The following is a 27,284-nucleotide window of genomic DNA, read 5'->3' as shown; positions in this document are numbered from 1 at the left end:
GGCGCAGCCTCAGCACCTTGTGGCGCCTGCGGGCTGATCTGCGACCGTCGCCGGTCCTGCAAACATTCAAAGGAGCAAAGGTTTAATAATAATTCAATCAGATGAAGATAAGCAAAGTATACCTGTCGCAGACGCGACACTGCTTCTCTCTTCAGCCGCGCGAACGGAGGAGGTGACGCCACCATACCTCAAGTGGACAGGAGGTCTGCCCACTTTCACAGGCAGGGAAGCTAAAGAAACCTTGGTGGTAAACACCTGGGTTTCCTTAGGTCCCTTCGTTTGAGCATGGGGATGAGCGACAGGGGTGTCATCTTTCTTCTGTTTCTTACTGCCCCCTGCGCCAGATTTCCCCTTAGCTTTGCGCTTTAGTAGGGGCGTCTCCTCTTCCTCCTCCTCCTCTTCCGCGAGCTCCAGCTCGTAGTTTTCGAGCGCATCTGCAAATACAAGCAACAGAACTGTTAATAAACTTTGGTATTCTAAAGGAATAAGCATAAGTGCGAAGGCTTACCAGGCGCGTCACTATCAAAGTCAAATTCCAGATCCACTGGGATGAACATGTCATAGAAGCGATCTGGGAAACCAACCTCCCCAGCGCCAAGCGCGACGGAGCCACCCTCCACTTGATCATCATAAGCGGCGTGGATATAATCCTTGGTGACTGCGCAAAAACAAGTCAAGTGATATCAGCAAAAGAATTATGTTCGCGCAGAAAAAGAAATAAAGCAATGAAATAAACTTACACAACCCGTCGACTTGGATAATGGGCTCAAGCGCGCTGTCGGCCCACAGCCTACTCATGCCGACCCCCACCAGCGCCTCCTCGCGAATTTTCTTGGCGGGAGATGGTTCGGCGGACAGTTTCTTAACCCAGGCTCCGGTTGGGTTCTTAATAACATCCGCATCCGCGGGCGCAGAATCGATCGCGCGCATCGTCATGCGGATGGGGATTACACCAGCCCTGATGTAGAAGAACCTCTCAGACCAGTCATGAAGGCTCTTGAATGATACGGTGCAGCACTTAACCTTCTGACTGCGAGGAATAAAGGAGATCCAAGAATCTTGGATCTTGGGCTTGTAAAAAAATTGAAAGCGCCGAGGGGTGGGCCCCTCGCGCTGTGATTTGCACATGAACTCGAAATGAGTCATGCGCACAAGTCCAAACGGATGGACTTGGGATATATGAATCCCGAAAAAACGTAACACCGCGCCTACAAACCTTGTCATCGGAAGACGAAGGTTGCAGTGGGTGAAAAAATGGGTGTACAGTGAAATATAGCCGGCAGGCGGGTCCGCCGCCGTTTGCCCGGCCCCAGGCAACATGCAGCCAAACAGGGCGGGAAAACCCTGTGACGAGATGAGGCTGTCGAGATCGGCCTGCCTCAATTTGCAGGGGATTTCATTCCACCTTTTCGGGGCCTTGGTCTTCCCTACTTCCTCCGATGTGGTCTCAACAACCCTCTTCCCCTTGCCCCTCTGCTTCAATGTCGACATCACCACAGATTTCACACGGCGTCTTCGGGAGGCAATAGAGGTGATGGAGGGGTTAGAGGAGTCTGAACTATCAGACATACAACTGCAGCAGCAGATAATCGAGGATTCGAAACGATGAATACACTCAAATCAGAATATTAAAGGCAGAAATTCGAAAATTTGCAACAATGAAGATGAAGACAGAAAATTTCTTAAGGGCCTGCTTTTATAGGCCCAGGAGAGAGAAATTTGGCAACTGATCGGATTTCACGCGCCCCCACTCGCAGCTGTAAGCCAACGTGGTCGCGGCACGTGTCCTTGACACTGTTTGAGGTGACATGAAAACGTAACGGACCTGCCACGGAGCAGAGACGCGCCCCCACTCGCAGGTGCAAACCAATGCGAGCGCGACACGTGTTCAAGACAGCTGTGCGAGGGGACATGAAAGGCAAATGTAGCACCTCGAGCACACGAAACGTCTGACACGTTTACGGTGCACGTCACCACCAACTAACCACGTGTTTGGACCCTTCGTTTCAACCAAATGGATAGAACTTCGCGCAACGATGGAAACAACCAAGAAAACGACAAAACCCCATTAAAAGACCAAATCAGTAAGTCTAATATCTATCTTACCGCGCTCGCGCGAGATAAGACACACATTAGACTGGGGGGCTTGAAGAGGTATGTACCCGCCTCAACACCGAGCAAGGCGGGTCAACCCACAAGATAAACACATTATGAAGGCACAAAGCCAAAACCTATGCGCATGGCGCATACAAAACATGCTCAGGCATCATATGCCCAGGCACACATATGCTCGCGCATCACATATGCGCGCGGCGCATATCACATGCTCGTGCATATCACATCTGCCCAGGCACACATATGCTCGCGCATCACATATGCGCGCGGCGCACCAGCGCGCGGCGCATATCACATGCTCGTGCATATCACATCTGCGCATGAAATATCTGCGCGTGAAAATAAAGAGAAGACCTCGCGCATCCTCAGGATTGGCGCAAATCACACATGCACATAATCGACCTCGTCCTTATCCAAATCAGGATTAGGGCAACCTTGATTGTGCACGTCAGACAACCTTCCAGAAGGCATCTTTTTAAGGAGTAAGAATATGCTGATGTTGACAGCTGCCAAATGAAAGGTCGACAACTCAGCATGACACATGTGCTACCACGTGATTACAACCAACGAGAAAGCGCCAGGTGTCCCAGAGGACACGTGGCGCGGTGCGATTGGAGGAGGCCAACGAGGTTGAGCCCAACCAGTGGAAACCCTAGCACTATAAATACAGCATCAACTCCACTTTGATGAGGACATTCATACTCAATCATTGACAGTTACAGGCAGTGATATCACATTCAATCATATTGAATTACATTCACTCACAGTCAGTTACATACAAACACACAGTCACACAATCATACAGTATTCAGATATTAAGCAATACTCTTGAGATTCCCTTACTGACACATTATTATCTTCTCCACCATATACTTATTCTCACGCCGGAGGGTTACCCCAAAGAGGACCCCTCTGTCCCTTTCTAAGGGGTAAGTTAACGGCGTTGTTCATTTTGTAGGTGGAAGAACACGGATCCAGAAGAACCATCGGTGAAATAGTACAATCAAAACCCGAGGAAAGTAGATCTGCTACCAGCGAGTAGATCCACGTTTCTTCAAATTGTTATAACAAACACGCTTGTTTATTATGAAAAAAATAACCAAAATTCTTAGATAAAGATATAATTAATAACTAAATATGATAACAACAACAAAACATACACAGCATTAAAATCACATATATTTTTTTTTAGAATGACGACTTTGTTTTTTGTGTTTAGGCTATCGTTCTCTTTAATTTGGAGAGCCCTTGCTCCACTCTGGCTAGACAAAATTGTCTTAACCAGGCCCACGCTGGTTGCTAATTGACAGTCGTTGTGTCACCGCAAGAGCAGAATAAAAACCCAGGTGGGCTCGGAATCCGAACTGACAATCTCATAAGGCCTAGCTCAAATCCACCATTGCTAGTATCCGCCCAAAAGGACACAAGTGAGGATCAAATTTGATCTCCATGTAGAACCCAAGTCTTCCTATCACTAGGCCACAAATAAGATATTAAATTCAAATATTTAAAAATAGGAATTGTTTAACTATTTTTTAATTATTATTAAAAGGTGGAAAGGATAATCATTTGATATTAAATATTAGAATTTGAATTCGTTAGACTTATAGTAGTATTCGATAAAATTTGTATATACTTATGGATTAAAGATAAAATACACTAATCCTATTGGTATAAAAACGTGCGTGACTAAATTCTCCGTTGATTTTAAAAGCACGTGGTGGCAATATTGTAAGTTTTTTTAATATGTTTGTCCTAATTAATTTATTGATTGATTCATCCTAATTAACTGGCCCGTGCTTCAATCCGTCTTCGAGGCTTACAATGAAGTAAATTTGAAATTGATACAATCCAAAACTTACTTTGAGAAAACAGTCTCGTTTTTAGAAGTCATAGTCAATTCGTGTTTCCCTTACATACTTTATTATTATTATTATTAGCTTTTATATTGCGGTTAAACTGTGACCTTTTTATTAATATTATTATAATTAGTAGTAGTTTTTTATATAACTGTTAAACTTTGATTTCCTTTTTTTTGCTTCATACACATGTTCTTAGAGCCGAGGGTCTCTCTGGAAGCCACCTCTTTATTCCTTTGGATAGAGGTACGGTGTGCCTACATCCCACCCTCCCCAGACCCTACCTATAGCTCTGCTGTCGGTGGGATTTTACTGGGTATGATTGATTGATTGATTGATAGTCAATTCGTGTTTGTATCTCCTGTTCAAATCCGTTTTCAGATATGTTCTTATGATGAAATTGATGATTATTTTATGATCTACGGGATGATATGAAGTGATTTCAGTGTTCAATTTCAAGTTATAATTTCATATATGAGATTGTGAGCATCTAATTGAGCGTATTAATTGAACGTGATCTTTGGTCTAATTAAGTGTAGTTAAATCTGAGCGTAATTATAATTTGTATTTGAATTTGCACGTCGGCAATTTTGGTATTTTTGTTTTGTGATTACAAATTAATTCTATTTAGAACGCGGCTTGGAAATTTTGAGTTCGAGACGAGTTAGTTGTTTTATGATTAGATGATTAGATCTGCAATTTTTGTATTATGATCGATGGATTAGTTGTGAAATTAGATTTAGGTTCACTTATGATAACAATGCCATCACGTGATTCGATTCTAAAACTGAAATCAATGTTTAAAAATCTGACGTACCTATCGTACGATAAGGGGTTATTATCAAGGCCATCTCTGAGGATTCCAAAGCTGAAATCAATTTTTATAAACGACGATTAATGTCATAACAATAAATATAACAAAAACATAATAGGAATGTAATACTCAAATTTTTGAACCCTAAACTTAATGCTTATATGAATTATTAATACAAAATTTATTAAAATTAATATAGTTATTTTAATATAAACTCATTTTTTTAAATTGTTTAAAGGATTTAAATGGTATGTTGACATAAAAGTTAAGGGTGAAGTATAACTAAAAGGGCTGAATATGCAAATAATATATCTAATTATGAAATAAAGAGCATAGACTATTTTTGTCATTGCTTGAAACTTGATTTTGTTGAAATCTACACCACCAAACTTTTCAGCAAAGTCAGCGACGGATCATATGGCCAAGGCCCACCTTGCCCATCCAACTTTTTCACTTAGTATTGTTAATTTTTTCCAAAAAGTTAAAAAAAATTATATTTATTGAGTCGGGCCCATCCATATTAATTGTGTCCGGACATCCATATTATTATATCCGGCCCACACTTGATTTTTTTTAAATAAATTCCTTAAAGCTAAAAAACGGGAAACCATTTACCTAATAAGTGTAAAGAAAACCCCATAACCCAGTTTTTTTTAAACAAAAAAGCCCAAGCCCAAACTATTTTTAAACAGTAAAAGAAATCTAACAATAAGTCCACACTCTCAATCCTGATCAAACAAAAACAGAATAGTTTTTGTATAGGCGCAAAAGTGTGAAAATTGAAATCGAACAGAGCAGGTCGTTCAAAGAAGACTCAGACCAATAGACTAGGGTGGAGTCACGAGTGCTCAAGAATTACAATTCAGACATTCGGCAAACAACAAGTTCGGTGTTTTTTTTAATTTGGTATGTTAAGGTTTAGAATTATTGGTGCTTGAATTTGGACTCCTTCATGAATTTGGTCTCCTTAGAGGTAGGAAAATTAATTTCGGGTCACGTGATTTTCGGCCCATCCATACTAGATGTTCAAGATCCGCCGTTGGGCAAAGTTATCCGGTAAACCTATTTTTCAAGTGACTTTTAAACACCGAATTTTACCAATTGACGACTTCGATTAACTCAAGATATTTTATATATCAAACATATATATGTATAAAAATGTTTGAACCCCCGAAACTTACTTGACTTGGGGTGCAGCTCACACACCCCAGGGCCGGCCCTACAATAACCCACCTCTTGACTTATAATCATTTAATAATAAATATTATATTTGTATTCTATTTCAAATTATGATTCGACCCACAACCATGAATACTTAGTCATGTTGGAAGAAAAACTTGTTAAAAAAATAGCCAAACTTACTCATGTGGGACCCACCTTAGATCTAATGGATCTGAACGTTGTAGCCCTTGCCGGATAATCAAAGGCTGCCGGAAAAATAGTTTTTTCTTCTTTCTTACTTAAAAATCACTACCAATGGTTCTAACTTTCAACGATTTTTGTTTCAATATACATTCGTTAAAAACACTAAACGCCGTTAAGTTTTTTTTCCGAGTTTCAAAACGATGTTTTAGGGCTTTTGATCGGAAAAACGATAAGATCTGACTGATGTAAAACTTATTTCGAAACGGTGATCCAAGCGACAAATCAATGTTTCAGTTCGGGTATTTGAATTTCCAATTAACAAAAATCAAGTCATCTGAATCACCGTTTCGAGACAAGTTTTACATCAGTTGACTCGTATCGTTCTTCAGGTCAAAAGCCCTAAAATATCAGTTTGAAACTTAGGAAAAAACTTAACGGCGTTAAGTGTTTTTTAATGGGAATCCATTGAGACAAAAATAATTGAAAGTTAGAATCGTTGATGGTGATTTTTCAAATTGGGATTATTATCGTTTAATACACAAAAGATAGAATTATTTATTTTCATTTGGCATAATAATAATAACAATAATAATAATAATAGCTCCAACAAATATGATTGGTTACTCACTTTACTAGTGAGAGATAGGGGGTTCGAACCTCACTATCATCAATTTATATGGAAGATATGAGGGATGACCCTGGCTTGCCAGGGTTCGAGTCCTGATCTAACCCGGTTTTACCGGCTCTTCGCTGTCGTGCCGTTTGACGGACGTGAGGGTCGGGTTTTATCTGGGGAATCCCTCAATAGGTGGACCGCTAGAGGCTCCGTCCGTCCGGACTCGTAGCCGGCTCTGGCTGCCTTTAGCCAATTAGGGCCACGTACAAAGTACATGATGCTACTTAGTTGGTCGATCCAAAGAAAAATAATAACGCTAATAATAATAATAATAAATAATGACCCACATTGTGGCTAGTTTCTTTTGAGGCTGAGGGGTGAGGAGCGCAAGAAGGGGCGCGAAAGCCCTTCCGCTCGCGCCCTGGGGCGCGAGCACCACACCACCGAGGCGCGAGAGGGGCGCGAGAGGGGCGCGAGCGCGGAAAAAGAGGCAGGCGCGGATGGGCTAGCGGCGTGAAGGGTTCTTGGGTTGCGTGAATAGAGCCGTTGGGCTCGTTTTTTATTAAAAAAAAATTTTTTTTTTTCTCTATATAACCTATATCAAACCCAAACCAACACCAATATCACATACCAATATCACATACCACACCCAAAACCCAAAATCACCCCATCTTCCAAACCTTTTTTAAAAACATGGCTGGAAATTGGTACCCAAACCTAGATTCAGATTACAGTTACGACGATTTATGGTCGGCACCGGACCAAGCGATGTTTTATTCGGGGTCGCAACAATCATCCTGCTTTCAACCATCCAACATACAACCGTCTCCTAACTTTGTAGTTCCGGAGACACAAGAACCAGAAGGTGAAGCTGCGGGACAAAGAAGACGCGTCCACCGGAAAAAACAAGTTGCAACGGACGGGTCGGGTTCGGCTTCGACTGGAAGGACGAAACGGAAAACCACTCCGTGGTCATCATATGAGAAGGAAGCCCTGTGTCGGGCTTGGATAGTCATTTCTGAGGATCGGCGTTGCGGTAATTGTTTTAACGTTTTTAAAAATGATTTTTAATAAAAAAGTTAAATAAAAAAGTTAAATGACTTACAAATTTATTTATGCATTTTGCAGCGGACTACCAAAAGAGCAAGGTCTTTTGGACAAAGGTTAGGGAGACGTTCTATTCGCTCGTTGGGAGTACAGAGCGGAACGCCGATATGATTTCGGGTCGGTGGACCGAAATCAGAAAATTTGTCGGCTTGTTTACTAATCTGTTCAACAGGAACGCCGGTCGTATGAGACCAAGTGGCAGTGACGATTTGGCGGTTTATAATTTCACTGTCGAAGAGTGGAAGCAGGAGTGCCTGCGGAGGTATGGGACGGTGAAGACGTGGGACGGTGTAAAGGTGTGGGAGAGGTTGAGAAGGTGTTCTAAGTGGGTTGAGCTGGTGGCGCCGGACCTTGATGCGGAAGTAGGGCCGAAACGGACTAAAACTAGATCGTCTGGAGCGTATAGCACTTCCGCCGGGTCGGATTGCCGGGTTGGATTCGACCTAAACGTTGCGGGGGAGGAAACGTCTTCACCGCCGAGGAGGCGGCCATTGGGAAGGGACGCCAGGGGGAAAAAACCGGCTGAGGGGGAAGCCGTAAACATCAACGATCTTGTTGAATCCCTCAATAAATTCAACAAAACCATGGAGGTGGTCTCTAATGACAAAAAGGAAAAAAAAAAGAATGAGAGATTTGGACTTCCTTACAAGAGACTTCAGTAACCTAAATCCGGTCGACCAAATGCTGATGGAAAAACAAAAGGAACGTATCCGGAAGAGGTTGATCGAAGAAGACCAAGCCGAAGAATAAGAATAATGTTTTTTTTTAGTACTTTATACATTTATAAAAAAATAAAAAAAAAACCGCTCGCGCCCCTCCACATCATGTCCCGGGGCGCGAGCACCACAATCAACACCCATCTTATCAAGTTTCTCTCTCTGCCACACGTCACAATATTATTGGCTGGCGCCCCCACTCGCGCCCCCTCTCGCGCCCCCCACACCCCTCAGCCTGAGTGTGAAATTGGGTTTCAATAATGATGATAGAAACATACATCTAACGAATCACAAACTGACAGCGTAAAAGTAATAAACGACTTATGTAGTACGTCTTTTTTTTTTTTTTGAATGTTCAAGCTTTCCTCCTACTATTTACATTATACCGCCAATGCCAGGAATCGAACTCTGGACCTCTCACCCAAAGACCAAAGCCTTTACCATCCCACCAAAGTGGTGATGGCAGTACAACGTCTTGTAGTGTCGGTAGAAAGAAAAAAAGAAAAGAAAAGATTAAAACACCTTTTTATGAAAAGTATTGTTAACTTCATGTTTCATAAAATTATTGCCACTTAATAAAAAAAATTGATTTCTCTAATTACGTCTTCATCTTCAACATGCATCACCCACCGCCATTACTAATTTCCTCTATTCGATTTTTTCCGGTCAACTTTCCTCGTTTTATCTGTATTTCATAAGTCGGTCCGAATTTTATTGTAAATATAACTCTAGATGTTATTTTATGGGTGCGCCCGACCCTAAGACACTATCGTCCTAACACTAACGAATTGTATAAGCAAAACTTATTTGATGATGATTACCCTTTTAACAATAAACACATGTATATAGGAATATTTGGACTCGATAATTATAAGGTGGATATGGATAAAAATATAAATAGTTTTTTTTTTCTATTATTTTTACTTTTAGTTTGCCCATTAACTTATAGTCAATTAGTTGGACTCTGGATAAAAAAAGTTATTTGCGTCCAATAATTATAAGATTTTACTAGATCTGATAATTTTTTTATCTAGTTTCATATTTTTAAATAAATATATCAATCAAGGGTGTGGCTCCCCCACCTCGATACACCTCTGATTTCACTTTTCGCATGAATCATCCCCATATACATAAATATACTCAAATTTAAAATGTTAGATATATCTTAATTTTGTGTGTAAAATATATCTTAATTTAACATGTTAGATATATCAAATTCAGCATGTTAGATATATCTTAATTTTTTGTGAAAAGCATAAAGTATGTTTCTGTGTGGAAAAAAATGTTAGTGATTTTTATAAGAAAAAAAAAAAGAAAGAAAAAGAGAAAAGAATAATGTAGATATAATTTGTATACGATACTAGTGGGCTTGGACTCTGTTACCATGGGCTACGCCCATTAATAAGATATCATTAATGTGTAGTAGTTTGTGTTGTAGTTTGAACTTTGAAATGCTAAATTGAGGCAGCTCACACTTTCACACGGTTTTATCTGTTGGTTATTCGACGCATCTCGATATTTCAAACGGAACTGCTACAATATCGTATGATTTACTTTACCATCGCTACAATGCGCAGTCGTGGCCACCTGGTTAATTACATCATATTTTCATATTAGTTATATACCCGTCACATTCCTGATTTCTATATTACTAAAAATACTCTTTTTACTTAAGGTCTAAACTTTTTCTCACCTTTCACCTAAAAAGTTTTAGACATTATCAAGGACACCCTGTTGGGATTTATTTTGTAATATGCATAACAACTGAATCTTTTAATGGTTTTTTAATGCTATTTTTCATTGTTGTCTCTTTAGAAAATGCTCGTGCCCGTCACATAGTCGCATGCCTTCATCTTCTTCATTTGATCCACGCGCAACCACTACATCCTCATAAGTCAGTAAACAGTGAAGAAATTGGTAGTTTGGCTCACAGGTTAAGCGGGTCCGAGTAAAAGAGTTCTTTGGCTTATCGACTCATTTAAAAGTAAGTTTTGTTTCAAACTCAATTTATAACTGTGCATAAACTAAACATATATTTAAATAAAAAATATATGTAGTTTGGACCATAGAAGGATCATCATCTAGGTAACAAGGTTGCCATTAGGAGCTTTGACGCCTTTTTATAAGTCAAGTGTCTTGTGCATGAAGCAATGCCATAAGAACTGGTTTTGCCAGCCGAGTTCTTGATAGCAGAACTCGAAAAAGAAACTTGATTAGAAGGTGAAGGGCGCAACAGCCTCATAGACAATGGGGTGTTGTTCCACATACAACACATGTGAAACTGCCACATAGATGCCACATTATTTCCACATAGAATCACATATGAGGCGTGCGGTTTAACTTTTCACATGCGTGAAAACTACTACATCTTTTTTTTATAAATTAAAATAAATCTATTATGTTTGTATAATAATCATTAAAAAATTTCTATATTACTAATTTAAAGCATTACATTACATTAATTTGAAAACATTACATAAAATTAAAGACTATTAAAAAATAGGATAAACAAACTACAACCAGAGCATGCTAACCATCCACACACACATATCAATACATCATAGCGACCCATGCAGACTGCCACGACACCGGTGTTCATATAAATTCATTTAACCGAGTCTGCGTCAGGCAGTGTGCCTTGTCTCTTTGTTAGTCGTTAAATCTTATATAGTAGATCAATCAACTAATTTTTTGTTTCTAATTAAATTACTTTTACTTTTTCTATTTAAGATCAAATCTAGAAATAATGGATAGCAAAGGTTTTATAAAGTACTTTATTTTTTAATACAACTCACTACTTAAAAATTGGGATATTGGATTTTAATAACGTAACTTTTATCTTATTTGCTAACGTTAAACAAAATTTTAAAAAATATCATAACAGCTTTTCACTAACGGGGTTAGATTCCTTTAGTTTTGATAACGTGGATGACGACGTATACGATAATATGGCAAAAAGTTAATTTTTTGAATTTTACAAAATATTTTGTTACATAATGTAACGGTTTTTTTAAATACAACATTTTCAATATGTAACTTTCGAAAAGAGTTGCATTAGGTAACAAAAATGTTGCATTATGTCCGATACAATTGTTTTTGTAAAATAATGGTTGTGTTATACCAATTTTTTAATGGTGACTCTTTTTTCAATATAGTTTATGTAAAAAAAATATAATGAAACAAATTTACGTTTACAGAAACTTTAAAATATTAGATATCACATGTAATTAGAGAAAACCAGATTAAATGTTAAATGAAAATACATACATTCAACCACTACTTAGTGAGAAATAAGAAATATTATTGAACGCAAATAAATGAATAATTATGGATTTTCGTATCTTGTTTTGTTTTTATTCACATAGCTCAACAATCATGGGCATGAACTTGCATAATTAAAAGATTATTTTTATTAATCAAGACATAATTAATCAAGTAACATAACATCATCATAGTATTGTTGATCAAAATGATGCTATTTCCATTCGGCTAAAGTAGACTCCAGAAGGACCATTGTCAGGTAACAAGGCAACCATTATAGGCGCTTTGGCGCCTTCTTCAGGAGTAAAGTGTCCGGTATTAGAGGTTATATCGGTTATAACATAGCCTGGATGCACACAGTTGACAAGAATATTTTGAAACTGTCGCGCCAAAAGCCTTGTGTAAGCATTAATTGCTGCTTTTGAAATCTTATAAGCCGCACACGTCAAAGGCCAACCGTTCTCTAACAACTTATTGGCCTTGAAGTCCCTCAGAAACCATTGTATGATCTCATTAATCTTTTCTTCAGTAAGGCTGTCGATATCAAGGAGCTCGGCTTTCACCGTCTCACTATGGATCATCTATAAAAGCAAGATGATACATATGATAAAAGATATATAGTTTGCAATTACATATAGGGCTGGCAATTGGGTAGCTATTTAAGACACAATATGACTTGTTAATCAAAAAATGCGGTATGTAATTATTTTATTTTATTAAATAATTGAAATTCTGTCTTACAGTCATGACATATAAAGTAGTTAACGAGCCGTACTCATGTTTGATACTTGTGTTAAGCGTGTCGTCAGACACAAATTGCCAGCCCTTATTACATATGTAACGTTACATATTATTTTTGTGTGAAGAGTGAATTACTTACGCTTAGCTCTCCGTAATTTGAAGAAACATTAACGATTCGTGGTGATTTCGAGAGTTGAAGAAGGGGGAGAAATGCTTCGGTCACCGCTTTAGTTCCATAATAATTCGTCTTTATACATTCGTCTCCCAAATTATAAGGTTGCTCTATAATCGATTCTAAAAGATGTGCGTTTTCGTCGCTCACTTCCATCTATAAACCATATACAAGAACATATTCGTTTTTAAACATTACTCTAAAATCGCTCTAATCGACGCTTAGACAATAATCCATATAATAACTTTGAATCAAATTCAAGTTTTGTGACTTCAATTCATTGTTTTAAAACAAAAATGTTCATTAGAGTGTATTAATTATGTTTAAGTATTAACTTACATATCCAGCTCCATCCTTGAAGGCTATAAATTCATCATAATTGACTATTATTCCATTTTCTGCTGCATTATTCACCTGTGTTAATTATTCAGGGACAAAAAAACATAATCACAACATGAACACTAGGGGTGAGCAAAGAGCGGATTAAAACCGAACAAAACTCCAAAGCCGACTGAACCATAACGCTGAACCCAACCGCACATAACTTGTTTCAATGTTTGTTATTGAAGTTACGACCTAAATTCATTATTTAGGATCAAAAATATAATATGTGATTAGCAACAAATTTTAGGCGAAAAGTTTCGGAACCAAATTCGTTATTTTTGAGCAATTTTATTCAATCACAAATGTAAAAGGGTCATGTTATAGCTACACGGCTACACCACCCCTGTTTTATTTCACATCATTAAATCCACAAAACACTCAGCCTTCTGTTTAGACCAAAAAAAACTTCAAAAATTATTAGTCAGTACAATCATAAAGGGGTCAAACTTTGAAAAGTTATTAGTCAGAACAGCCGTTTGGCTAATATCTGGACGGTCGTTCTAATCATAGACGTTCAAACTTTGAAATTTCATGTTCAAAACTGCCCTGTGACCTCTATCCGGATGCATGCTTGAAAGAGTGTGGAATTAGACGTCAGACAATGTGTGTATAGTTGGCTCCAATGTAAAAATCGAAACCAACCTATAAACCGAAACAAACTATTCAAAACGGCCAAAAGTCTTGTTTTGGTTCATGCTGAGCCCAAAACCGACCCACACACACCTTTTAACACTTACCAAGATATCGAGTTTCTGGAATTGAGACTCCACGAACTTGGCTAATCTAGCAATACTCACTCGATCTTTAACATCTAGTTGATGAAAAACAACATTTGCGAGCCCTGAATCTTTGAGCTTGCTGGCGGCTTTTGAACCCCGACCTTCATCTCTAGCAGTCAGTATAACTGTGATGCTGGTCGAGGCCAACTGTCGACATATCTCTAGACCAATACCTTTGTTTCCTCCGGTTACAACCGCCACTCTTAAATCAAAACAAAAACAAAGAAATATCAACTTCGACAAATGACTCACATTTCTTTAATCTAGATACAAACATATATGTGAAAACTATGAGAACCGCATAATATACGTAGATACCTCTGTTCGGTTGAAGCAGCATAGGTATTCTCACCTAGTGATGCCATAAACTTGTTTTGGAGATGATTGAAGCAAGGAATAAAGCTCTTATAAATGTGTTCAACCAATGTTATAATTTGTTTTTTTTGTCACTAATGGGACTATTTAATGTTTAATAATTTAGTCCACTTTGATAACGGGAAATATGGTGATAATATAATATGAATAAGATAAGAAATGAATAGTTTATAGACGAAAGCTGGCCGGGTGGTTCTCATGTTGTTGGGAATAGTAATTTGGTTTTTAGTTGTTTATTCATTAGGTTTTGAAAATATTTGTCATTTTCAATTTAATATACAATCTTAAAATCAACAAGGTTGAAAATTTGATACTAGCTCAAATAAGTTTATTTAAAAAGTTGTAACTTGTATATATGGAACGTGATATTCTAAGGGTCAAGAAGGTTCTCAGGTGTTTTCCGGTAAAGTTAAAAACGTTTTTCCAACTACCTAAAACTAATGACGTTAAGATTCTGTTAGTCGCGGACCATTATAAACAAATACGTTAAAAGTTGGGACTGTTAGTAGCCAATTTATTAGTTGGAATCGGCAATGACCAAAAGACAATAGCTGAGATTAATAAAAACCAATATACCATAATTAAATTTAACATTTTATGATTTAATTGATTAATTTTTGTTTTCTAACACTTTTTATTAATAATATAATTTAACATTTTATCAATTAATTTACTAACTTGCTATTTTATGCTATATATTTTCTATACAACAGAGTCTTGGCATTTGTCTTTTTTCCATTAACAATTGAGTTAACTAATTAGTTCTATAGCAATTTGTTTATTGGATACAGAGATTCTTTTTAATATTTAATCATGTTTTTAACTTTTTTAAAACTTTTTATTAATTTGATCTTAAAACTGGATCCATTCTTATTACAATTCAACCAGATGCAAGGAGTGGAAGATGACCTGGGGGTCCGCCGCCTGGTATCAAAGCCAGTCTCATGAGCCCATCGCACCTTCGTCGACAATAGAAGTTCCTTTGAAAAACGTCATATCCGTCGCAACAAAACCAGGACTAACAGCGCGTGCACACAATAACGGATATTTCTTGGCCAAAATCCTCGTGTAAGTGTTAAGAGCTGCTTTCGACATGATATACCCCGAAAGATTACTAGGCCAAGAATTCAAACATCACCATTACATATTTATTTCACCTATGACCTCATAAACATTTACACATAGTTCCTACGCGCCTTTATATTTACATCACTCTTCTAGACCAAACTATTCAGTATAAATTGAAGACAAATCTCACACCAATGCATTGCAAGTTAACAAGTAGTTATAGAAGTGTTTTACATGCGCGATTCACACTATACACTACACACATGAGAAATGTAACGAAGCTAGCTTAGCATCTATATATTCGACGGACATATATGCTAAAGTTTCACAAGTGAATCTACCTTCACACACACACACACGTGTAAACCGTAAACTCAACAAGAAACACGGGGTTTGCATAAAACTCTTATGCGACTCTTTTTCTTATTTTTCAAAACACAAAAACAAAAACAAAAAAAAAACAATACACATGTCACTCTTTTATTAGTTTTATTTTAGTTATTCATATTAAAATGTGGAGTCTTGCAAAGTCCAAAAGTATCGACCCGAGGGCCCGCCGTCTGGCATCAAGGCCAGTCTCACAGGCCCTCTGGCACCTTCTTTGGCAGTAGAAGTTCCTTTAAAAAACGTCATTTCCGTCGCAACAAAACCAGGACTAACCGCGTTTGCACACAATAACTGAAAATTCTTGGCCAAGATCCTCGTGTACGCGTTAAGAGCCGCTTTTGACATGATATACCCCGAAACGTTACTAGTCCACCCTCTCTTTGCCATCAATTCTGCATCTTTAACATCTTTTAAATATTCCTTCACAACTTCATCCACAACCTCCTCGCTCAATCCATCAACATCACTTAGAATCCTCCTCGCATTTTCGTCTTGAACATTCTACAACAACGAAAACATAAACTTAAAATTTCAAAAATAATAAAACTTATACTCGCATCTATGGTGTCTTACCTCTAGAGTTGTAAACGAGCCGGCCTAAGCTTGACCAGGCTCAAGCTCGAGCTCAGCTCGAGAGTTGTTTTTCAAGCTCGGGCCCGGCTCGTTTATGTTTATTAATCAGTTACTATACGTTTTTAATTATTTTTATATATTTTGAGAAAAACCTTAAACGAGCCTAAGCTCGGGTTGAGCTTGACTGTGAAGTGTAAAAGTAGAAAATACACAATGCTTGTTAAGGTTCGATGAGCCTAAATGAGCTGCCCATACAAGGCTTGTGCTCGGGCTTGAAAAAGCTCAGCTCGCTTCAATCTTTTTATCAATTCAAGCTCGAGTAGCTCGGCTCATTTGCATCCCTGCTCACCTCTAGTTGACCCAATTTGGATGAGACGTTGACGATTCTCGGTGAGTTGGATTTAAGAAGAAGTGGTAGCAAAGCTTGAGTGACATGTTTAGTTCCATAATAATTGGTTTCTAAGCACTTTTGGGCACCTTCAAATGTTTGTGTTATTGTTTTGTTCACTTGCTTAGCCTTATCTACCACCTATCAAAAGATTATATAATATAAACAATCATCATTTCATAAATAATAATGTTACGACTTGTTTACCTCAGATGGAAGATTTAAATTCCAAAAGGACTCCTCATCAACTATTGTACTAGAGACTCCAGCATTATTCACCTGTTACATTTTACTTCCATATATAAGTATAGTATTACTAGCCCACAAATGAAATAAACCACCATGGGTGCAAACGAGTCCAGCCGTTTGTGAGCTACTTAAGCTTGGATCGATAAAAAGCATGAAAAGAGCCGATCCTTATCGAGCCTGATCCAAAAATAAAGCTTGTTTAGTTATCGAGCCAGAACTCAGATCGATAAAAACTCAAAACGGGCAGAATCTCATTGAGCCCGAACCAAAAATAAGGCTTGCATAGTTATCGAGCCCGAGTCGAAAATAAAGCTTGTTGAATTATTGAGCCCGAGCTCGGATCGATAAAAAAACTCAAAGTGGGCAGATTCTCATCGAGCCCGAGCCAAAAATAAGGCTAGCATAGAGTTATCGAGCCCGAGCTCGACAAAAAGCTGAAAACTAAGCGAGCCTTATCAAGCCCGAGCCAAAAATAAAGCTTGTTTAGTTATTAAGCCCAAGCTTGAGCCAAAAATAAAGTTTGCTTAGTTATCGAGCTCGGGGTTGTACAAGGCTCGGGAAGATCTTTTAGGCTCGTCGAGCTTTAATGAGTCATGTGAATTTTTATTTTTTAACTCTTTTGGACTTCTATGTATTAACTACTTAATTTCATACTACACAACCGAGTTTGAGCCGAGCTTTGGCTTGTTTAAGGTACAACACTCGAGGTCTAGACGAGAATAGGCTCGTAAGGTTTTATCAAAATTGAAAAAATAATTAAAAATGTATATAAATTAATTAATAAATAATAAACGAGCCAAGCCTGATAAGTGCTCGAGCTTGAGAAGATGACTCATGAGCCGAGCTTAAACTTGTTTAAGGTTTTTATCAAAATTAAAAAGTAATTAAATGTTTATATAAACTAATTAATAATAATCAAGCCAAGCCCGAGCCGGGCTCGAACCTGAGGAAATGACTCACGAGCCAAGCTTAAGCTCGTTTAAGGTTTTCAGTTTTCTTGCCAATATATAAAAAATAAATAAATAAATATATATATATACATATATATAAATTAATACCCTAAGGTTCGTTTAAGGTTCTTATCAAAATAAAAGAATTATTAAAAATGTACTTAAACTAATTAATAAATAATGAACGAGCCACTGGCCAAGCCTGAACCGTGCTCAAAAGACTTTCCGACTCACAAGTCAAGTTCGAGCTTTGGAAAAATATAACATCAAATCGTTACCAATATATCGAGTTTTCCGAACAGAGAATCAATGAAACTTGCCAACGAAGCAATACTGCTCGGATCCGTGACGTCAAGCTGATGAAAAATGACGTCAGGTAAGCCGGACGAGTGCAGTTTAGCGACGGCGTCAAGGCCTCTGTTTTGGTCTCGTGCGGTCAACACCACGTTGACTTTATTATCAGCCAGTTGCCGGCATATTTCTAAACCAACGCCTTTGTTTCCACCTGTGACAACTGCAATCGTTGACATTTGAACAACAGAACAGAGGAGTTCAAAACTGATTTGAGTTTAAAGATTCGGAGGATTTAAGGTTGATTTATTTGGTCTGCGGGCAGTGTTACGTGCCCACCAAGTTTGTAAAAAGAGATATTTTTATACCATTCGTAACGAGACATCATTCTCATCTCACCCTTTTTCTTCAAACCAAAAATCAAATTAAAACTTATTTTATTTTTTTTCATTTCAATTAAATGATACTTTTTATGTCTTTTATTATTACATTTTCTTTTTCTTTCACTCACAACCATTTCAAAATATATTAAAAAATTATAGATGATGAACGGTAACTTTACAAATATACAAAAAAATCATATTTTTTCTAAAATATAAAAATCATTCACTCACAACACCATGAATCACTCTCTAAATTATAAGAACGCCCCTCACATATTATAAGGGGTTGGATGAGAATGCTCTTATATGGACATGAATGGGAATGAGTGTTTCTATAATAACGCCATGTAAAGTGGTAATGATTGAAGGAGGATTAAACGATATAAGTGTTTTTGGCTAGAAAGAGTGATGATGATGTGACGAAAAATGCTCTTAAAAAGAGATTAACGATTATGTATGGTTAGCTATCTTTGTAAAGTTATATTCACGTTGACTTTTATTCCCGTCATATGCCTTACGAGTCATTAGTGTTAGATGTTGGATTTACTTATTGGTAATGGGTACACCTATTAACTTGTGATACTTATATTTTGTAGATTCGTAAGTATGATAAATTTTGTTTCATGAAACTTTAATTCTCTTAAAAAAACAAACTCTATATTCATAGTTCAGTCTCGATCTTGTTTAAATTTGACTTGATTTCATATTTAACGATTTGATCTGAAGTTCCTTGTAGATTAAATAAATATATTTATATAAATGTCAATATAAAATTTTATGTTTTCATCATCGTTTATAAGTCTGTAGTTACTTATAGCATAGTAGTATCAAGACGTGTGGTAAATGTGTAGTTTCTCAAGTAAATGAGCATTCTAGTTTCAGAAACATTGATATATATTTATAAGTAGCTTTAAAGGTGCTTGAGTTAGCCACTAGGAGCTCAAACGAGTAAAACTATTCATGAACTACTTGAGATCGACCCTGACTTAAATGAGCCCGAGCTCGAGCTGGCTTGCTAGCCTATCATTTATAATATTTTTTTAATTTATATGATATATAAAATTAAAATTGAAAAAAAAATATATAAAAATCATTATAAATATATAAAAATAAATTAATAAACAGTAAACGAGTCGAACTTCAAGCTTGAAAAGCCACTCATTAGACGACCTTGAGCTTTAGAAATAGAGATCAAAACAAATCAAGCTCAAACTTAAGCTCAGTGTAAATTAAACGAGTAAAGCCCGGGCTCGGGTCTGCAGCCTCTGCTCGGCTCGTTTACGCCACTAGCCGCTCTAAAAAATATGGAGGACTGAAATTGTAAAACCAACCAAACTCTTCACCATCAACCCACACCACTCTCAAAACCACCATCACCTGCTAAAACCCTAAAAACCCTAACCACTCACCACACCACACCACCATGTACACCTCCATACTCTCCGGCCACCACATCCTCCACCGCCTGACCACCCTCCGCCACATGGGCGGCGGGCCCCGCACCTTCCCAGGCGGCTTAAACAAATGGCAATGGAAACGCCTGCACGAGAAACAAGCCAGACAGAAAGAACAACGATTACTCGATCAAGAAAAACAAATTTACCAAGCCAGAGTCCGATCTGAGATCCGATCCGCAATACCCACTTCGGATCCTCATCTGGGTCACTTAAATTCGCCAAATTTTAAACCTTTATCGCCTAAAGAACATATTAAAACCCTAGCGGACCGGTTTGTGAAACCCGGAGCTGAGGATTTGTGGAATGAAGATGACGGGCCACTTAGTTCGGTTAATTCAGCACGGCAAATTGGTAAAATTGAAGTGGATCATGAGCCAATTAGGTTGCAGAGAGTGATATCTGGTGGTCAAAGTAATAGTCAAAAAAGTCAAAATGTTGGGTATAGTAAGTTGACCACTAGGCGTTATTCGGTGTATCGGTATCCGGGTAGTTTTTATAATTATGATTCGGTTAGAATTGAATCGAATCATGAGCCAATTAGGTTGCAGGGAGTGATATATGGTGGTCAAAGTAATAGTCAAATTAGTCAAAATGTTGGGTATAATAAGTTGACCACTAGGTGCTATTCAGTGAATCGGTATCCGGGTAATTGTTATTTTTATGATTCGGTTATTTCGGTAAGACAAATTGGTAGAATTGATTCAAATCGTGAGCCAATTAAGTTGCAGATAGTGATATTTGGAAATAGTCAAATTAGTCAAACTGGTCAAAATGTGGGGTATAATAAGTTAACCACTAGGCATTATTCGGTGAATCGGTATCTGGGTAATTGTTATTATAATATGTTGAATGTTAGAGATTATTCGGGTAGGGCGTCTAGGTTTGGTTACAGGAAGAACGAGAGTTCGTCGAGTGAAGACGGGACGGACGATGACGAGGGGTATTCAAGATTAGTTAGGGCGTCGGATGGCGAGGGGAGTGATGATGATGAAAAGGGAAATGAGAGGAGGATGATGATGAGTAGTGCTGCGTTGGGGAAGTATGATATGAAGAAGACGAAACGGATACCGTTGAAAAAGTTGGAAGACGAGGATGATTTGTCGCTGCACGTGCAGGCGATTCGGAATGAGGTTAATAAGAAAAAGATGGCTGAGAAAGAGATGGAAACGGGTGATGATGACACAATCCTTAGTCCAAAGAGGTTTGTTTTGTTTATATATTGATAATGTGAAAGTTATGCTTAATTATGATGGTAAAAAGTTTTCTTTTTCTTTTCCCCCCAGGTTTGATGAGTGCAATATATCTCCGTTGACCGTGCAGGCGCTTACTTCGGCAGGCTATGTACAAATGACCAAGGTTCAAGAGGCCACAATATCTGCTTACCTTGAGGGTATGCTGCTCATTTGTGGGATTTTGTTGCTAATTAGGTTGATGTGTCTCTCAATCTTGCATTAGTTTTGTTAATGTGTTGGCATATATATAGAATTTATTAGCCTTGGATACTAAGCAGTTAATGCAGAAAAATATCAGATACCGATATCTGAGATATAGATTATCGCGGTGGGATATTGGTAATTTTAATATCATGCAGAACTTATATATAACATATAGCAGTTTAACACTAAAAGATTCAGTATACTTTCCTACTATAAACAAATTATCCTTTTGCAACTTGCAAAACACCAACAATTTTAGCAAGTATGAACTGATTAAGACTCAAAACACTAACATTAAACACAAAAAGTTGAAAACTAAGACTTGAAACACTGATATCGGTGATATATCGGTCAATATGGCCGATATTCTTGGTACCGATATTCTTACCGTTATTCTGATCGATATTTCACATGGGGACCAATAACCGATATCCTACCGATATTGAATGCATTGGTTGGATATTATTAAAGTTAACTGTATATATGAATGTGGATCCTTCAAACATATCTTATGCTCTAGTTTTAGGTTATTTGTGTAAATATTGAATAATGTGTCTTGTTGACTTGCTAACAGGCAAGGATGCTTTAGTCAAAGCTAAAACCGGAACCGGGAAAAGTGCTGCTTTTTTGGTACACGAAAAGCCCACTTTTTTTTTTTTAAATTAAAGCTTATTACTTTCTTGCTATTTTCTTTTCTGGTTATGCAATGTTGTTAAACACATACAGCTTCCGGCAATTGAAACAGTTTTAAAGGCTTCAGTCAACAACACTGCAAAACGGGTCCCACCAATATGCGTTCTTATTCTGTGTCCCACGAGAGAACTAGCTAGTCAGATAACTGCAGAAGCCAATGTATTGCTAAAGCACCACGTTGGAATTGGTGTGCAACCACTTGTTGGAGGTACTCGGTTCAAAGTTGACCAGAAACGTCTAGAAACTGAACCGTGCCATGTACGTAATTCTGTTTGCTCATTCTTACATCTGATGATGATTCGTTTGTTACTTGTATAATAAACCTTTTGTTTTGTAGATTATTGTAGCAACTCCTGGTAGACTGTTGGATCATATTGAGAACAAATCTGGATTCTCTGCTCGTTTGATGGGACTGCAAATGCTTGTTCTTGATGAAGCAGACCATTTACTAGACCTCGGCTTCCGGAAGGATATGGAGAAAATTGTCGATTGTTTACCTCGTAAAAGACAATCGTTACTCTTTTCTGCAACACTTCCAAAAGAAGTTAGCATCTTTCTTTTGCTTCGTTATAATGAAATGACCTTTTTTTAGGCTTAATACCATAAAACCGCATATATTTTCTCGTTTTGCATAAAAAAGTCAACTTTTTTGACATATTAAACAATTTGCAGGTTCGACGAGTATCTCAACTCGTTTTGAAAAGGGAGCATGCTTATATTAATACAGTTGGGCTAGGTCCAGATACACACGATAAGGTGCGTCATGTTGACCGTTTGACCAGTTATTTGTAATGTACTGTATAAAATCTTATTGGGTTTTAAGTGGCTTGTTTGATAATCAATGCAGGTTAATCAATCTTACGTTATTGCACCACACGAACAACATTTTCAAATAGTAAACCATCTGTTAAAGGATCATATTTTTCAAGTCCCGAATTATAAGGTATGACGCCTTCACGGTTCTGTAAACGTTAATATTTGAAATTTGTAGCATAGGTTAAACATATTATTCCTCAGGTTATTGTGTTCTGTACTACATCAATGATGACATCACTCATGTTTTCTCTTCTCCGTGAGATGAAAATGAACGTACGAGAGCTTCATTCTAGAAAACCACAACTCTACCGAACTCGTGTTTCTGAAGAGTTTAAGGAGGAAAAACAGCTGATACTAATTACCTCTGATGTGTTGTCTCGTGGAATGAATTATCCTGATGTTAGTTTGGTAATTCAGGTAAAAAGAACAAGCTATAGAGTTTATGGTATCATTTTGCACAAATTTAGGCTTGTAAACGAACCGACCGAACACAAACAAGGGCATGTTTGTGTTCGTTCATGTAACTTTAAACCAAATTGAGCAGTTACTCGAACAAATGTTTGTGTTCATGTTTGTTCACTTAAAAAAATGAACATGAAAATGTTCGTGCTCGTTCATTTAAAATCTAAAAGAACAGTTCACGAACATAATTGAACAAAGATAAACGAACATAAATGAACACAACCGGACATAAATGAACGAACACAAGCGAACAAAAGAGTTTGTTCGTTTAATTAAATGAACACAATTTTTTTGGTTCATGTTTGTTCGTTTTTTAAATGAATGTACATAAACGAACTTCCCACCAAGCTGTTCACTGAATGTTCGGTTTGTTTACAGGCTTACATAAATTAAAACTTATAATTGTTTTGCGTTTTGAAAATTTATAATGTGAGCAGGTGGGAGTCCCAGTGGACCGTGAACAGTATATTAATCGACTTGGAAGAACGGGGCGTGAAGGCAAAGACGGAGAGGGAATATTATTGCTTGCACCATGGGAAGAATATTTTCTTGAAGCAATTAAGGATCTTCCTCTTAATAAATCTCCGTCACCGCATTTAGATCCCGATACGAAAATAAAGATCGAGAAGTCAATGGCGAAAGTTGACCTGAGTGTGAAAGAGGCAGCATATCATGCGTGGCTCGGGTATTATAACTCGATTAGGGAAATAGGTAGAGATAAAACGACACTTGTTGAACAGGCGAAAGGTTTTAGTGAAACTATTGGGTTAGAAAAAGTGCCTGCACTCTTTAGAAAAACTGTGATCAAGATGGGTCTGAAAGATATACCAGGCATTCGGGTTCGAAAGTAGCCTGCTCGCCGACCCACCTGGTTTACTTGTTTATGGGTTTACACAACCTAATTTTTAATCCATTAGTGTTCTTTTTCTTGCTTTGGTTGTGTGCATATAGCTCTTGGAAATGGTCATATTAATATATGAGAGGGTAGACGTGCACAAAAAAACCGGTTCCGGAACCTAACTGGTGGAACCGAACCGGAATCGGTTCAAGTTCCAACCCGGTTGGTACAATACCCGGTTTGGGTATTTTTGTACCCGAAAATCGTACCCGGTTCTCATATTTGTATGTTAGTATCAGTTCCAACCCGGTTCCTACCCGGTTCTTAATTGTAACCGGTTCGGCTCGTACCCGGAAAAACCGGTTCCGGCGGGTATTTTTTGAAGAGTCAAACAAAAGTCAAAGTAGCCGTTGGAACCGGTTCCAACGGTAATATAGCCGTTGGAACCGGTTTTTTAGCCACCAATTAGCCGTTGGAACCGGTTCCAACGGTAATATAGCCGTTGGAACCGGTTTTCGAGAGACAATAGATCCGTTGGAACCGGTTCCAACGGTAATATAGCCGTTGGAACCGGTTTTTGATGCCCAAACCTATATATAACTTGTTTTCCACCACTAATTTCACCACCAAACTCAAAAACAAACTAAAATACTACTCCTTTAGCAAACTCGTTCCGTTACCCGACCATCCAACTAAATATTATTATGGCACCAATCAAAAAAACTAACAAGAAGGCTAAGAAGAGTGTTTTTGTTGCTCCCGTTCCTGTTATGGAGGACCCAAGGGTTGTTACGGTAGTCAACCATAACCGCAACCAAGACATATGGAAGAATTGGGATTTGATTGTGGATGATGAAGGTTATCAAAAGGCTAGTTGCAAACTATGTGGTTCAATATTAAAGCACGATTCCAACTCTACTTTGAGAAAGCACATCGAGAAGCCATATTGCAAGGCGTTGAAAGGGATTGGCGCGATCGATCAAATTGACTTGGGTAAAGATGGTACACTATTTCGTTACAACACGACTCAAGTTCAAGATAGAATGGCAAAGTTCGTTATTCAACGAGGTTTGCCGTTTAACCACTTTGATGACCCGGAGTTGACGTCGTTGATTCGCGAAACTCTACAACCGAGATACACACATGTAAGTCGTACTACCTTAAGACGTCATTGTATCAGGTTGTGGGAGTGTGCTAAAAAAGAGTTAATCGAGTCTTTTCATTCTTTAGAAGCCATGGTTAGTTTAACTAGCGATGTTTGGTTGGCACCACACGGGTTGTCCGAATCATACATATGTGTCACCGCTCATTGGGTTGATCCGGTGACATGGCAATTGATGAAACGCACCATCGCTTTTGAAAACTTCCCGTTCCCACATACCGCCGAAAAATTGTTTGAATTACTTGATGAAGTTATAACGACTTACAACTTGAGAAATAAAATATTTTCGATTTCGTTTGACAACGCTTCAAACAATACTAAGGCGGCTGAAAAATTTATCATTAAATATTCACCACCTTGTTTCGGGGATTTTTTTCATGTCCGATGTGTTGCACATATCATCAACTTGGTTGTTCAAATAGGTCTTGACAATGAAAACATTTGTGATGATTTAAAATACTTTAAACTTATGTTACAAGATGTCTTCAAAAGTGGTACAAGAAGACATCTTGAATATAAGAACTATTGCAAGTCGGTTGAAAGAAAGTATTTGGGGCCGAATTGGGACGTTCCAACCCGTTGGAACTCAACTTGTCATATGTTAAAGTGTGCTTTTGCCCAACGCCAAACTTTACAAGCTTTTCATAACAATCTTGTTGAAGAACGCGAGGCCGATATGTTTCCGGAAAGTGTTTGGGTCCAAGTCGGTTATTTGTTAGAGTATCTTGACGTGTTCAAAAAGTCAACAACAAAATTATCGGGAGTCTATTACCCTACTAGTTGTTGGGTTTTGCAAGAATTGTACTATATGTCTTGTGTTTTTAAAAGCTTTGCGGAGAAGAACAAACTCTTCGAAAATATTGTTGCGGTGATGAAAGAAAAGTTCATAAAATATTTTGAAAACATACCGCCGGTCTTTACTTGTGCCGCCGCATTAAACCCCTATTGGAATGTTAATGGGGTTGAAACAACGATTGAGGAAATATTCGACAACTTAGGTATGCACGAGATTGACCCGAAGTTGTCGACGGAAGCGAAGGACAAGTTCAACAAAAACCTTCAAGACCTTTATGACCATTATTTTCAAATGTATGGTCCAAGCACGAGATCGTCTTTTGTGAAAAAAACAACAACTATTAGGCCGTGCAATGACCCACTTATAAACTTGATGAATGGGATTCGTGAATCGGCATCTAAGAGGCAAAGAGGAAACACACCAAGTAGCGAACTTGGTCGATATAGTGGAGCAAACTATGTTGAGGGCGCAACGGTCGACGAAATTCGCAATATTGATTTGTTGGCTTGGTGGAAAGGTAAACAAAATGAATTTCCCATTCTATCCGCCATGGCTCGTGATTTGCTTGCCGTACAAGCCTCAACGGTTGCTTCCGAATCGGTTTTTTTTCTTAGTGGGAGGGTGTTATCTATGCGAAGAACAAAACTAACTCCCGAGTCTCTAGAGGTTTGCATTTGCCTAAAGGACCATTTGGATGCGGTGGATCGTGTACAACACAAGGCGAACTTTGAAGACGAAATACCAATAGAGCGTCATATTCATGATGAGGAGGCGGAGGACGGGGTTTCTTCCGATAACGAAGACGAGGGTGAAGACGAGAATGAAGACGAAGAAGAGTTGTAATTATTTGTTTTGGTAAAATTATTTGTAACTTGTTCAACTAATATTTAGTTTTGATTTGTTTTATTATAATTACTTTTGTTACTCATGATTAATTTTTGTTACTTTTTTAATAACGACGAACATTTTATTTATTTAAAAAATAACTATTACAAACATTATTAAAACATAAACGATACTAAACATAACAA

General features: G+C 37.9%; 3 protein-coding genes across 3 annotated transcripts; 1 reads left to right on the top strand and 2 right to left on the bottom strand.

Moving 5' to 3' along the window:
* Positions 1–12,053: 12,053 nt before the first annotated feature.
* LOC143605834 (short-chain dehydrogenase/reductase 1-like) lies at positions 12,054–15,399 on the bottom strand. Its single transcript, XM_077081811.1, has 6 exons — positions 15,264–15,399; positions 14,282–14,333; positions 13,888–14,185; positions 13,106–13,180; positions 12,734–12,922; positions 12,054–12,434 (listed from the first exon to the last, which is right to left on the bottom strand). The coding sequence occupies exons 1-6, from the start codon at positions 15,397–15,399 to the stop codon at positions 12,057–12,059; spliced, it is 1,128 nt and encodes a 375-aa protein (XP_076937926.1). The 3' UTR covers positions 12,054–12,056.
* Positions 15,400–15,879: 480 nt separating this feature from the next.
* Positions 15,880–18,501, bottom strand: LOC143605836 (salutaridine reductase-like). The gene is made up of 4 exons (XM_077081813.1): positions 18,198–18,501; positions 16,928–16,999; positions 16,682–16,861; positions 15,880–16,260 (listed from the first exon to the last, which is right to left on the bottom strand). The coding sequence occupies exons 1-4, from the start codon at positions 18,447–18,449 to the stop codon at positions 15,880–15,882; spliced, it is 885 nt and encodes a 294-aa protein (XP_076937928.1). The 5' UTR covers positions 18,450–18,501.
* A 1,504-nt stretch (positions 18,502–20,005) lies between these two features.
* LOC143605835 (putative DEAD-box ATP-dependent RNA helicase 48) lies at positions 20,006–24,399 on the top strand. The gene is made up of 9 exons (XM_077081812.1): positions 20,006–21,251; positions 21,334–21,440; positions 22,061–22,116; positions 22,213–22,437; positions 22,517–22,723; positions 22,852–22,935; positions 23,027–23,122; positions 23,197–23,412; positions 23,895–24,399. Exons 1-9 carry the CDS (start codon positions 20,017–20,019, stop codon positions 24,306–24,308), a joined length of 2,640 nt encoding a protein of 879 aa, XP_076937927.1. The 5' UTR covers positions 20,006–20,016; the 3' UTR covers positions 24,309–24,399.
* Positions 24,400–27,284: the final 2,885 nt, after the last annotated feature.

This window comes from Bidens hawaiensis, unplaced genomic scaffold (genome assembly GCF_021521415.1).
Source record: "Bidens hawaiensis isolate Kalapana, Puna unplaced genomic scaffold, B.hawaiensis_p1.1 tig00071652_1, whole genome shotgun sequence".
Lineage (NCBI taxonomy): Eukaryota > Viridiplantae > Streptophyta > Magnoliopsida > Asterales > Asteraceae > Bidens > Bidens hawaiensis.
Note: the sequence above shows the minus strand (reverse complement) of the source record. Positions and strands in the feature narration are given on the sequence as shown.